Below are 15,049 nucleotides of genomic sequence, written 5' to 3'. Positions count from 1 at the left end.
AATGGCCGGGCAATCTTTTGGCACCTGTGATGTAGAAAATTGCAGGGAGGGGCCACTTAGGCAGCCCAAGCTGAAGTGGGAGCTGGGTACCTGTCAAAACTAGGTACCCGCTCTTCCCCCCCAAAAAATGACATGCCAAATGTGGCATGTCAGTGGGTCAGGATTCCTTAAAGCAGAAGTTCCACTTTTGGATAGAACTCCGCTTTATTAAAATCTTTAATCATCTTCAATCATCATTGCATTACAGAAAAAGTGTAACAAGTTGGTACCAGATTTCACAGTGTGGTACAAATAAAAGAGTTACAAGGCATGACCAAATCAGCATCACTGAGCAAAAGTATAAGATATGTAGAAAGTTAAAGCGGAGTTCCACCCACATACACCCAGACTGATGTATGTAAAGGGGAGTATGTTGCACAGATTCTGCACCATAAACCTCATGACTGCTAAATAAAAAGCTGAATCACTTTGTCTTGGTGTTAAGTCCTGCTATTATTAGTTTTGCACTTCATAAACAGACTGCATGGAAAATACACAAAATGGACAAGCAGATTAATTCACAGAGATTTTGTGTAACATAGAAGAGGGTATGTCAAATTTCCTATAAGTATAGAAATAGTTGAGAGATAAATTTTTGCTTTATATTTGTTGTATATAACTTTTCTACATCTACATCTACATCTTTGTATGTATATTTCATGTAGTTTAGAGTACGCACCATAAATACAACTGCCGGCACATTCACCATATAGTAATATTTTGCAGCCAATGGCACTACTGCCTGGTATGTTTTTAACTTTTATGGATTACAGATAAAAAATTGCTAATTCTATAAATACCTTGCAAATGCCATTGATTCATATAGCCTATATGAATCAATGGCATTGGTAAGTTATTAATAGAACCAGCAATTTTTTAGCTGTAGTCCATGAAAGTCACATGTCCCAGCATTGGACCAGTGTAAAGTCCATCATAGGAGCCGGGTCCAGGAGGCGGGACTTTGTACGTCTTTGACTTTGTATGTCTTTGACTTTGAGATTGATCCCCGTTCTCTATGTAAACCACTTGCTGACCCCCTTCCCTTCACACTCAGAGGCAGCCCGGCATGCACCCGCCAACCGCCCAGGATCGGCCTGAAAGCCAACCGCCCGGGATTGGCCTGAAAGGGGCACCAGTCGGCCAATAGTCCCTAGTTCCTGGCCAACCTCAGACCTTGGGACTCGGGGCTAATATTATGAATACCGAGACCCGGTGCTTTAGCCCCGGGAAGCCCCCCTACAAACGCTGCTGTCACTAGGTATGGCTTAGGCCCATCCACCTTGATTACTGGGTTCTGAGGATGACATTGATGGAAATAATAATATGATTAAAGAGACAGGAGGTTGCAGGGCAGAGTCAATAAAAACAGAAGCTGGTCACTCGTTACATGACAGAGGAGTCAGGTTTTGGAGCTTTTCGGGTGCTCTGCTGGAAAATGGGAGCATACATTTTGGGGTGTGTCAGTTTTCTTTGCATTTTGATACTACAAGTTGATTTTAGCAAATGTGTGTAGCTTTGCAAGATTGTCTGCATAGCAGGTATCTAGTGACTGATAGGGAGCCATAGGGGTACCACAGTGCAACCGTGCAAGCTCTCGTCAAACATTGCAAAAAACAGCCCTCAGATTTTGGGGTACTCTTGAACTATAATGAAAATAAGTGAAAAAACCTAGAGTGAACCAGAGGCCACCTAAACATGATGACAGGCTACATGTTTGCTGTAAAGGTGGTTTTAATTTGTGAATGACAAAATTCACATTAACATAAATCAAAACAAAATTAAACATTTAAAATAGAAAATCCACTCCAGTCCTCTCTCTCTCACACCAATTAGGAAACAGTATTACGTGCACAGATACCAGAATAACACTATACAGACTACACACAATATTTATAACCTGGAAAATTCAGGTTTTAACCAAGGTTGCCAAACACAGTCAAGGTTGGAAAGGCTTAGCTTAGATAAACAATATTATATTACTGAAAAGCATCATTTACTATCTGAATAAAGATTTTGAGAACTGGTCCTTGAGGAACCTTTCAAATAAAAAAAAAATTTCCAGTAATATAACAGTAGTAGTCGAAACATGAATCATGGATGTGTCTCTGGAACAGATGATCCGATAAATATTTAAGACATACTTGAGTGGTACAAAGTGACTTTAATCCCAATTTGGAGGAAATATTTGTATGCCTTTGTAACCTATCATTTATAAGAGTTTGACAAGACCAAAATACATGAAAGCAAGTAGCATTATCAATTTCCAACCTTTTACAAAGTTGGAAAAAAGGCTTTTTTTTATGAAGTTGGGATGGTGTGCACTATAGTAAATACAGCACACATGGACTGAGACCACATTTTTTTTAAGTTTCTTAAAGAGGAACTTCGCCCCAACATAAATCCACCCTGCACCTCTTCCACACCAAATGTCCACCATGGAAAGGGGTGTACCAAAGCTACACTACTTTTAATGATTACTATTATTGTAGGTGGAATAGCTACCATTTTAGATCCCTGTGCATGGAAAATATAGCAAGGAAATTAACTTTAACTTAAGCGAACATTTTTAAAATCCAAAGAGTAATTAATTACAATACTGTGGATAGTTTTACAACTGTGTAATTATTGTTTTTACAATCAAAATCTGAACTGAACTAAATGCATTCTAGATGCATCAAAACAAAAGGTGTGCAAAGTTTTACAGCTGGAATTCTTTAGAAAGCAACGGCGGACTAAGTAGAAAAGCCTGGCCGTCTGACACAATGCTGTAGAGAAGGATCCTTGCTCTCTGTGTTAAATCATTAGTATTTCTGTATGTCCAACACACCCTCGGCTGATTTAGAGCTATAGATCTCCAATTATTAAGGGATATAAGCTTTGCTCATTGCAGAGGTATAGGTCTCATTCAGCAGGGAAAGGATGTGGGGGGTGGGGTTGGACTTATGCAAAGAAACCATGCTTCTACAGAGAGCAAATGTCCTGCCAGCAGGGGACAGGCTTGCTACTCTGGCTGTGGCTGCTTTCTAAGGAGAAAAACTGTAATGCCCCATACACATGGTTGGAAATTCTGACAGAAAAAGCCAGATTGGATTACGTTGTCAGAAAATCTGATCGTGTGTGGGCTCTATCGGACTTTTCCTGTCGGAATTCCGATTTAAAAAGTTTGAGAGCTGGATCTAATTTTTCCGACAACAAAATCTGATCTGACTTTTTCCGACGCACAAAGTGCCACACATGCTCAGAAAAAATTTGGAGATGAAAGCTATTGGCTACTGGCCTCTACCTAGTCCCATTGTATGTTTTTTACCTTGTTCTGATCGGATTTTCAGTCAACTTTGTGCAACCGTTTGTATGCAAGACAAGTTTCAGACAAAATCCGTCAGATTTTTTCAGATTTTGTGGTCAGAATGTCTGACGGTGTGTATGGGGCATAAGACTGTACACACATTTTGTTTTGTTGCAAATGAAATATATTAGACTGAATTATTTAAACTGAAAGTTCAACTAGGCTTTAATTAGAGACTTGGAGGCAAAGAGACTTGCTAAAATGGAAGTCATGAAATGTAAATACATATAATGGCACAGAGCGAAGGCTCTGTGTTAAAAAGTGTAACTCCTAATACTGTTCATGGTTTTAGTTCTACCTATTTTATGGTAAATTTGGCAGCATGAGACACCAGACTCTGTATAAGTGAAATCATTATTTACATATGAAAGCATTAACATGTCCAAGGGGAAATATCTTCTCCTTCGAAATCTCATAATGTTCATGAAGAACTGGCAAAACCTCTTAACGTACACAGCCAATGCGTAACAGATCTCTGTTGTCCATTATGTCATCTATGGACCCTTCTTTTCAAGTAAATCTTACGCAGCAGGACAAATCAGTTTTATTGTGTTGACTGAACACTTGATAACCCATTAAATATGGGAGAATGTAAATATTTTAAAAGTAAAGGAAACCTTGTACGTGGAATTGGTACCAAGATTAACATACAGTAAACACGTTACATCCAAGATAATATAACATTTATTTACAGCTGTAGGTCTCAAGTGTATTATATACCCTTTTATGACACTGGAGGTATGCCAAGTATCCTTAAAGGTGTGTACTTTTATTTCCAATATCCTATAACTGTATATATGGTATGTCTTGAAGATATTAGGTTTGGAACAGGTAAGATATCGTCTGTAAAAAATCTTTAAACTGTAAATCTGAGTTTAATTAAAAAATCAGAAGCGCCTCAGGGGTGTATATATGTATCATTGGTAATGAACTGAGACCTTTAGTATTTATAGCAAGCCTTAAAAAAAATTCCATACAAAAGCAATATTTAGAAATGGGGTTAGGGAGGGATCTATTGTTGCTGGCTGCTGGGGGATCTATTGAGCTAAGGGCATCAATTTTTGAGTGGCAGTCTATTGTTGCTGAGGAAATCTATTGTTGATGGTGGAGGGATCTATTGTTGTTGGTTTTGTGTTGCTGGAGGGGGGGGGGTCAATTGTTGCTAGAAGGGATCCACTGTTGAGGGAGGGGTCTATTGTTGCTGGCTTCTGGAGGGTCTATTGACACTGGGCTGGGTCTATTGCTGTCGGGGTCAATTGTTGCTGGGGAATCTATTTTTGACGGGAAGGGTCTATTGTTGCTGGCTGCGGGGAGGGGGGTCTACTTTGTTACTTTTCTTGTTGTTATTAACAAATTCCATTCAAATGACTTATCACCACAAAATTATACTTGGTGCTGTATTCTCTAAAAGGGGCCATACTGGGAGGTGGAAAAGGGGGTGAAACCAAGGGATGGTGCTCGGAGGTGGGTAGGGGACGGAGACAAGAAGTGACTCAGAAGAGGGAAGTTCCTGCACCTAGGGGTATTTTTAATTTTTTTTTTAAAACCCTGCATACACATACTAGGGCCAATTTACCTACTAGCATGTCTTTGGTGCATGGGAGAAAACCCACACAGGCAGAATATGCAAACTCCAGATAGGTAGTGTTTGTTATGCAAAATGACGATCCTACTGCTACCAGATGGAAATGCTAACCACTTAGCCACTGTGCTGTGTTTCTGTTGTTTTTCACACAGATGAAGCAGTTAGAGGCGTGAGACAAACCAGTTACCAAGGACAGGGGTGCTTGCAAACTGTTAGATATACTAGCAGATTTAGATTCACTAACAAACTGAAGCTGAACTCCTACTAACACCCCCTCCACCCAGACTGACAATGCTGCTGTCCAAAGGTTCTCTGTTCTTCCTTCATCCAGAGCATAGGCACTCTATTATAGTAGGTGTGTTACTAGCTGATATGCTAGGTGAAAACAGAGGGAAAAACCCTTAAAAAAAGAAAAGGAATGCAGGCACCGCATGTAAGCATTAGTAAACTACAATATATTGGATTAATGACGTTGTGCTGAATTGCTTCAGATAACACCAGAAACAGCCTCCAGAGAGGGGGATAACCTTGTTGTTAATTGTTCCCTGGGGCTAAAAAAGCAGATACAACATCCACCGAAAATGAAAGAAAGTTTTTTTACAGAGGAAAAGACAAGATATGAAAAATCAACATATATTTTTAGAATGACAGCTGTCATTTAATGTGCATTGCTCTTACAGGAAAGTTATGCTTCCACTAATTTTCACAATCACAATAATTTTATTAAAAATGGCCTTTAATATGCAACCGCAGTAGTGAAGGAAGACTCTCCTTTTCTGTAATATTTTGTAAAAATTACATAGTAACAAAGGAAGATAAAAATTTGCACTACGTTTGCTGAAATCAGTGCAATGTATATACAGTAACTCACCTGTAGATTTTTTTTTTATCTTAATGAACCTTGATTTAGTGATATGCTGACTTACCTTTAACAGTACACATTTTTTTCATGTTTTTTCTTCTTGGTAAGGTTCTAATATTCACAATAAATGAGTGAATGAAGCACTGGATGGAACAACTTACTGAGCATCATGGAAGAGGCCATGATCATGTGCAATCAGATATAATTAACTACTTTATTGATACAAATCACTACACAACCTAACTTAAACAAATCACTGCATAACATAAAATTGTGTGCTTGTGAAATATTTTCTGGTAAATAAAACGTATGTTCACCTTCAACTAGCCTGGCATAAAAATGACCTCTGATCAGTACATATATACTGTATATTGGATTTAATAACCTCTGATTAGTAAGCCAAAGTTACAGAAACCACAATATCCCCCAGCAACCAATCAGAGGTAACTGCCCATTATTTTAGTTTTTTGGGCCTCCCCTGTCTTAAAAACTACATAACACTCTGAGTTTATTTTAGCAGCTAGCAACTGACTAAAACTACGCTGGTGGGAAACATTTTTCTACATTTAGGCTGAGAACTGATAGCTCATCTTTCAGATTCATTTTAGGGCCCCCATTAATTTCTAGATTTTAGCTGGAGGCTTCAGCAATAGTACTTAAAAATGGAAAACCACAGCTGAAGAGTTACCATATCATAGGATGAAATATTTTGAATATGGAGCTTAATTTTCTATGGCATAACAGCCGTATTTAATTTTTTATTTTGTTTGTCAAATCATTTTCAAAGGCATGTTCTCTGGCATACACACATATGTTGGAGTGATTTCCACAAAATACTTTTTTAAAGTGCCCTTTAAAACAAATATCAGAATTTAAAAAAAAGAGATATATGTCGCCCTCTTGTGGCTTAGTGTAGTGCCTAGTTTTGGTATAGTTTTGGCTAAGGGATCAGTCGACCCAAGATCGATATTTCAGATTTCTTAAGGAACTGGAAAGCTAAATAAACGAATGATGTTATTGATTTTATGTCTAGTGGTGAGATCTCTGTGTTGGAGTTTGCAAGCCTGCAAACCTGCTGTATTCATTCCAGGGGGTCTAAGTCTCCCTTTTTCTTTAATTATTTTAATTATGGAGAAAACAGCAGAAAAGATTAAATAAATCAACTCGGAATAAATTAGCCACTTTTGGCACAGTGTGATTGGGGGGGGGGGGGGTCTATTATTTCCCCCTATAATTCTGCAGAGCATCAGCACTGCAGTCAGCTACAGTAGAGTAAGGAATGGGAGAGATGGGAAAATATGTAATCTGTTACTGACTGTGCCTTTTAGGTCTTGTTTTTTTTAATTTGATTTATGTCCCTAATTGTATTAGGACACTCCTGCCACCCAGTATATAGTTTCAATATCTGGGGCCCCACTTTAATTATTTGACCAAGACCCAAATTTGACAAAAAACAGCCTCAACAAGTTCAAATCAAGTTGGAGTTCCCAAGAGACATAAGAAAACAATGGATGACATGGCTTACTAGACTCCATGTACAGTACACTTGGATAGGCTGACCCCCTCATTTCCAAAACCATTTCCCAACTATTTTAAGATAAATTCAGAAATAATGTATTTTTTTATTTTTAAATACCTGGAAAACCAAATATGGTTAAAATTGCTAATGTTCAAAATTGAAAACATTATTTGTTGAAATATGATAAGTTAATATATGATATCCTGAAATATGACATCCTGTTACTATGGTCAAAATTGGAGAAGGAAAGATGGACTTTTGAGGTGCCAGCACAACAATATATGTAAAAATATAAGTTTTATTGTAACAAAATTCATGAAATCATAGTTTGGAAAAATACATTTTGATACACATTGTACATAGCGAACCTTCCTTAGATGTCTCCCATGACACCAACTCATGATCATACACAGTATATATAGAGTTCTTAATTCACTAGGTGTCCATCATGGGCAGGCAGTTGTTCAATTCCTCAACATGTTTCATGGGAATGGCTCACTTCTACAGAAGGTGAGGGAGCAAGTCACAAAAGTACGCCACCAACCAAAGGGAGGCACAAAAATCTGACTAAATGTGTGTGTCAAAAGCACTTCAGGGGCAGATGTCCAAATAAAACAAGACAGTAGTGCACTAAAAGGCCAAGTATCACTGTCCCTACTCTAATCAGCAAAGAGTCAAAAACTGGCTGATAACAGCTAGAAAGCTGGTGGATCATGCCACAAAGTCTGGTGTAGAAAACGCCAGGCCACCCATTATTCACTTAAAATATTTACCTGTAATTTTATGTTTTTTAGGTAACCCATAGCCTTTTCCTGTGAGTTTCTATGTAACCATGCACTTTATTATATAAAATAGTAGTGAAACTGTTTAAATTAAAAAAAAGTTTGCTTTTTGGAACTTCTAATCAGCTGACTGTTGATATATTGAAGCATAATGCAAATATTTTCCAAATCTTATCTTGCTAATATGGTATCTCTAACTGGATATTATTATAAAAGATGCAACATTTGCTACGCATACATTTTATTTCAAATTATCTCATACCCTGTTTCCCTTAAAATAAGACCTAGTGTAATTGTCGGTGATAGCTGCAATAAAAGCCCTACCCCCCAAATAAGCCCTAGTTAAAGTCCTTGTAGGTCTTCTTTTCAGGGTAGGGCTTATTTTTGAGGAAACAGGGTAGGGCTTATTTGGGTGGTAGGGCTTATATTGCAGCCAACACCGACAATCAGGCTAGGTCTTATTTTAGGGGAAACAGGGTAGAAAGACATAAACCTAGTTCACATCTTTGCATTTTATGTGCATTTTGTAATGGATAATCCAATGAGGCTGTTTACATCCGGGTAGTATATTGACAAAAATGAGGCATATATATACAAGGAGCTCTATGGTGAGTCATTAGCTCCTTGTTCAATTTTCATATTACCAAGTTCAATAAGTCATCAAAAATCATTACTTGAGGATCTTTATTTTAGCAGGGAAATAATTGATACCATCTCTCTGGAAAACATCTAAACCACCTCCATTGATAGCTTGGAAATATTTAGTAAACAATATCAGGAGAATGGAGGCACTCTTAGCATACGATTTTGATACCAGAGATACACTTCTTTCCCAAATGCACATTGTGTATGTTTTATTCTTTCTCAGATGTCCAATCAAATCCATCCTCACATTTGAGTACATGGTTCCTCAGCCATGAAATATTCTATTATATTCTATAGTATATTTTTTTTCATTGATTCTTAGGTTTCTTTATATTTTGATCTTATGTTTTGTGATTCCCCAGACCAGACTGCTTCTCTCCTTGACTTACCACATTTATATCCCTAAAATAATTCCTCTTTTCCCTGTTTTTTTCTTCTATTCTTGCCAACCTTGCACTTTTTCAATACTAAGAGTGTTCTTTTTCTGCATTATATTGAACTTTAAGTTTTGTGATGCTGACGACACGCTACCTAATTATTCTAGATGATTGTCTCTTACACTGTGCATTCGTTACCTTGTAACATTTGTTTTGCTAAGATCTCAGATTGGGTCTTATACTCTTTTTTTACACAAAGTCATTTACCTTCTGTGTAATGGTTCAACAATGTAAAATAAAAACAGAGTTTTTTGGCATAGAATAGGTGCAGGAACTCACCCCCTTTACCAATGTGGTGCATCTGTACCTCCCTATTCGCAACATACCTATGCCCCCCCACCACCATCCTAAGTTCACCTGCACACCCTTTTCCCAAGCTCACCCCCCACCTACAGCTCATTCTTGCATTTTCTTGATCACAGCTAACCTCTGCACCCCTCTCCAAAACTGTCCGCAGATCACCTCTAGACCCTTGTCCAAAATTCACCTCAGCAGCTCTGTAACTCATCTCTGCACCCCTCACCCATCTGCAACTCACCTCTGCCCTGCTTGTTCGCACATCACCTCTGCACCACCTGTCTGCAACTCACTTCTACACCCCCCTTCTATCTAAAGCTCACCTCTGCATTCCCTGACTGTAGCCCACCTCCATATACTTTCCTCTTTCTATAGCATACCTTTTCACCTCTGACCATAGCTAATCATCCAAAGCTCACTGCTGTACCATTCTTATATATCCTTTTTTGCAACCTCCTACCCCCCCCCCAACAGCTAAGGTTTTCTGCCCTCTTCCAAAAAAACTTATTTCAACACCCCTCCTCAACTCTGACCACTGAATCCCGACTCCCCCCATTCTCACATTTGCAACCCTCCACACCTCTCTCCACTGCCATGTTGTTCCCACATTCACTTGCTGTTCCGCCTCCTCCAATGGCAACTGTGGCCAGCAACGGGATCATTAGGGCATCCAAGCACAAGCTCAGCATGCAATGCTATGCATCCTGCCCAAGATACACTATGCCCAGGCAGCTGTCTCTCCATTGTCCTCACCCTGAGTACAGGGGCAGGGAGATGTGCTGTCCCTTGTAAACACAAAAGCCATGTTAGCGGGGAGTGAGGAGTACAGGGCCAGTGCCAAAGTTGACAAAACTAAGTTCTGCCATATTCAAGGTAAAAAAAAAAAGCCCTGATTAAAAATATTTGCAACACTAAAAATGAGGCATGTTCAATTTAGATGCATTTGTATTATTTTTCTGGACCACTGAAGTTGATTTTATTCATATTCAATTTGATGTATGTGTGCACGTGCATTATTGTCATCTCAAGGTTACAAGCACTGCCATGTGCTCAGTCACAATGAACACAGCGACAATTGCTGCAGCAGCTGCAAACAGCAGTATAAATCGGCCATGCGTCCTAAACTCCAGACACGGAAAACCAGGAAGTACGTTCCCTCATGATGTCACTACAAGAAAATCACGCTTGATGGCTAAAACCAAACATGCCTAATGTGTGAAAATACATGAAAATTGATTCTTTAATGAAAATCAAAAATGAATGACCATGGTAAAGAATAAATGTGAATGAGTCAAGAGATCAAAGGAGATTTTAGCTTTGTTCAGCCCTTTTGTGTAGTCATGCTTACATGGTATCTAATAAGACTAGAAACTGTGGTTTCAGATTTCATCTGCCCTACCACCTAGTGGTGAAATCTTGTAATGTAGCAAATGTAGTCAGGGAGTTCAGCCACCCAAACAATGTAAACAACAGCACATCCCATAAAATATAAACAAAAGTTATACAGTATCTTACCTTCTTCACAGTTACTTCCAGTAAACCCTGGGCAGCATCTCCACTCCATAGTGGTGACAGTACGGTACGACATTTTATACACAGGTCTCAGAAGAGTCCTATAACTAATATAAATACAAATAAAAGCATATGTGAAAACACAATCAATCACAATATGAAATTAAAACACCTTTTATAATATGCAAATGATAGAGCTTTCCTTAAAAAAAAAGCATCTGCTACTTTATTTTTTACTTTTATTTAGCGGTCACATGAATGTAGCTGTTTTCCTCATAATTTCTTGAGCACAGGGAGCTTGGCTGTATTGATAGAGGATGGCCAATTGCATATTGTAAAAGTGGTGGAGAAATGTATTCCCCGGCTTCCTAATTCTGCGTCTGCGTTCCAAAGCCCCTGTTAATCAAGCAGATCAGATCTGGGAGACTGATCATGTATTTACAGGCATGTCATGCATTGGTACGGCATCCTGAAGCTCATATTAGAAGCTGCGCCACACCAGCACAGATCTGCTTGCATGATTAGCATCCCCAGAATGGGAAGGGAAAGGGAAACAGGAAAAGGAAGAGGACTGGCAGAACCACAAGGTATTAGCTGCTGAACAAGAAGGCAAAGTTCTTTCCCAATTAAATAGAACCATGGTGAATGAGAAATTGCCAGCTGCCTCATCTGATACACATGAGAAATTTCTGACAATCTGGATCCCTTGAATCTCATACTTTCAAACTAACTAAAGACTGCTAACTCTTTGAGCTGCAAACATACTCACCCAGCCTGTGGTGGGGAGGTAACTTACCATCCCAACCCCCATCCTTAACCCCTGCTTTCCTTACCTGTTTACTCTATTTTATTCCATCGTTTTTTCTTTCTTTTGACTACCTAATACTCTATCCTCTACACCCCCATAGCCCATTAAGTCCTGGAACAGGCCACAATGGCAATAACGAATACACAGTTGACACTTATCAATGATATTCAAAAATTCTGATTCCTCTAACAATAAAGACATTTTGGTGTGGGACATACTGTATATCTTTTACTCCAATTTGCAACATAATAGGTTTGTTTGATAACTTATTTAACTGTGGTTTTTCTAGTATGAAAAATCTTGTATTTTTTTGTACATACTTGTTACCAGAGAACCTGTTTTGTGGCCTCTACGTCCCTTTTTTTTTTTATATTTGAATGGAAAAATTAATAAAAACAATTGAACAAGAAAAAGAAGGCAAATGTGCAAGATTTATTATTGACAAATAAATAGGTTAATGGTTGATTAGTAATGATTGTTATATACACCATATTAAATTGTTGCTATGGAAGCGCATGATGCCAATCTAAAGTAACACTGGTTGTGGTATCTGGAAAACCGTGAAATTATAATACAATAACTAGTCAGTTAGATAATCAGTACACTAAAACAAAACTCAATTTATGACAAGAAATATCAGACATAAAGAACACACAAAGTAGACTTCATAGTAATATACAATACAGAAAATTCAGACAGCCCCTCTTAGGTCTTGTTTATACACAGTAGGTGAAAAAAATCAGGCATATTTTATATGGAGGAGAGTGGAGGAGTTTAAATATTAGAGGGAGAACACTGTTTTCTTATCCACCAACACTGCTGCTTAATCCTGCCGTCCCTGATACTCCAAGGGGAAGACTGCGTGATTGGAGAGAATCCTTCAATTACTTATCAGAAGCGTCTTTAGATCCATTGGAGTCTTTATCTGAGGTGAGAGGCTGGGGTCCACCTATGGTGGATCACAGATGGTGGAAGATAGTGTGATTACACATTTAGGATTGAATGAACTTTCCTGCACTTGATCACTGCACCTTTTACTTTCATATGTTTAGATCATATTGAAGATTGTGGATCCTTATTCACTTTTGCACATGTACTTTTGTACACTTTATCAGAATTTTGGACTATTTATGGATTTATTGTTCATCTATTTATTTGATATTTTGCACTATGCATTTTTATGTACTTACTGAGTTAGCACCACATTTATTATTCTACTTATTTATCTATTTGCGGGGACACATTCATAATGTTGGCTGCTACTCTGAAATGAATTTGAGGTTCACTTGGTTTGTGCAATTGTTTATTAGTTATTTATTTACTAGGCTATAAGAAGATTGCCAAGACCCTGAAATTGAGCTGCAGCATGGTGGTCAAGACCATACGGCAGTTTAACAGGACAGATTCCACTCAGAACAAGCCTTGCCATGGTCGACCAAAGAAGTTGAGTTCACATGCTCAGCATCATATCCAGAGCTTGTCTTTGGTAAATAGTCACATAAGTGCTGCCAGCATTGCTGAAAACGCTGAAGGGGTGGGGGGGGGGGGCAGCCTGTCAGTGCTCAGACCATATGCTGCACACTGCATCAAATTGGTCTGCAAATGTGTCTTGCCTACAGTCAAGCATGGTGGTGGGAGTGTCATGGTCTGGAGCTGCATGAGTGCTGCCGGCCCTGGGGAGTTACAGTTCATTGAGGGAAGCATGAATGCCACCATGTACTGTGACATACTGAAGCAGAGCATGATCCCCTCCCTTTGGAGACTGGGCCGCAGGGCAGTATTCCAACATGATAACGACCCCAAACACACCTCCAAGACAACCACTGCATAGAAACTGAGGGTAAAGGTGATGGACTGGTCAAGCATGTCTCCTGACCTAAACCCTATTGAGCATTTGTGGGGCATCCTCAAACAGAAGGTGGAAGAGCGCGTGGCAGCATCACAGAGCTGGTGGATGTTAGAGACCTTCTCTAACATCCACTAGCTCTGTGATGCCGTAATGGAGTAGTGGAAGAGGACTCCAGTGGTAACATGTGAAGCTCTGGTGAACTCCATGCCCAAGAGGGTTAAGGCAGTGCTGGAAAATAATGGTGGCCACACAAAATATCGACACTTTGGGCCCAATTTGGACATTTTCACTTAGGGATGTACTCACTTTTGTTGCCAGCGGTTTATATATTAATAGCTGTGTGTTGAGTTATTTGGAGGGGACAGCAAATTTACACTGTTATACAAGCTGCACACTCAGGGCTCGAGTCCTGCGGGAAGGCGTGGGAACGGCATCCCTGCACTTTTTTCACAGCAGGAACGCCGTTCCCTTTGCAGGACTAGAGCCGCCCGAGCTGATCCTTCACTAAGTGGTGATGCCCAGCATTGGCACATAGTGAAATACGGCGTCCTCCCCTCCCTCGGTCCTCCTCCTCCAGCAGCAGCGGCTATACTATACAGGACCATGCCTGCCAATCCGCAGTGCTAGATCCCCGCTGCAATGCTGCCATTGGCTGCTAGAAGTGCCATTGTTCTAACAACCAATGACATTACCTGTGCTCCCCGCCCTCGTCAGCAAGTTCCTCCGCCCGGCTTTTGCCCCCCTGTGGCATGCTCCTTCGTCAAGGACTTATCTAGGTACACGTTTTTCTACTTTGTGATGGCTCAGTCACACCTCTGATGGGGAACTCTGGGGACACTCTGATGGGGGGGGGGCTCTCTGATGGGGGCACTCTGATGGGAACACCTGCTCTCTGGTGGAAGGAATAGTCCCCCATCATTGGTGTCAGTGGGAGGAATCGTGCCGCATATTAGTCTCATTAGCCCCCCTGTGCATTTATGGGATCCTTTACCATATGTCACAAAATGGCTGACCACACATCGCAGCGCAGATGATACTAAATCTCGTAAAGTTGATAATCTTGCACGGCAAGGGCAACGTTATTCCAGTTTGTGGGATATTTTCTAATGGGCTGTGTAACATAGAATTTGCATAATAATTTGGAACAGGGTGTATTTGTGTTAGAAATTGCCTGCGAAGGAAAGATCATCCCCTATTGTGGTGATTATTCTGTTAGTTTGACAAGTTATCTTATTTTGTTTTTGTAAAATGGCACTTTACAATAAATGTTGCACTGTAAGTTCTGTGAAATATATATGCATATGAGCGTATCATTTTTTATTTTATTTTTTGATGGGAGAGTGGATCTTGGGTGGGAGTTCCCACACT

At 39.6% G+C, this 15,049-nt stretch overlaps 1 protein-coding gene across 1 annotated transcript in view; it reads right to left on the bottom strand.

Annotated features, from left to right (window-relative positions):
- Window positions 1-15,049, bottom strand: part of COL26A1 (collagen type XXVI alpha 1 chain) — a 558,415-nt gene that overhangs the window by 377,168 nt on the left and 166,198 nt on the right. Inside the window, exon 3 of the mRNA XM_077480518.1 lies at window positions 11,028-11,131. Within this exon, the coding sequence (XP_077336644.1) occupies window positions 11,028-11,131 (104 nt within the window). The remainder of the gene's footprint in view (window positions 1-11,027; window positions 11,132-15,049) is intronic.

This window comes from Lithobates pipiens, unplaced genomic scaffold (assembly GCF_037356315.1).
Source record: "Lithobates pipiens isolate NorthernLeopardFrog02 unplaced genomic scaffold, aLitPip1_a1.2 Scaffold_16, whole genome shotgun sequence".
Taxonomy (NCBI): Eukaryota; Metazoa; Chordata; class Amphibia; order Anura; family Ranidae; genus Lithobates; species Lithobates pipiens.
The sequence above is the reverse complement of the archived record's forward strand: the minus strand, read 5'-3'. Positions and strand labels throughout refer to the sequence as shown.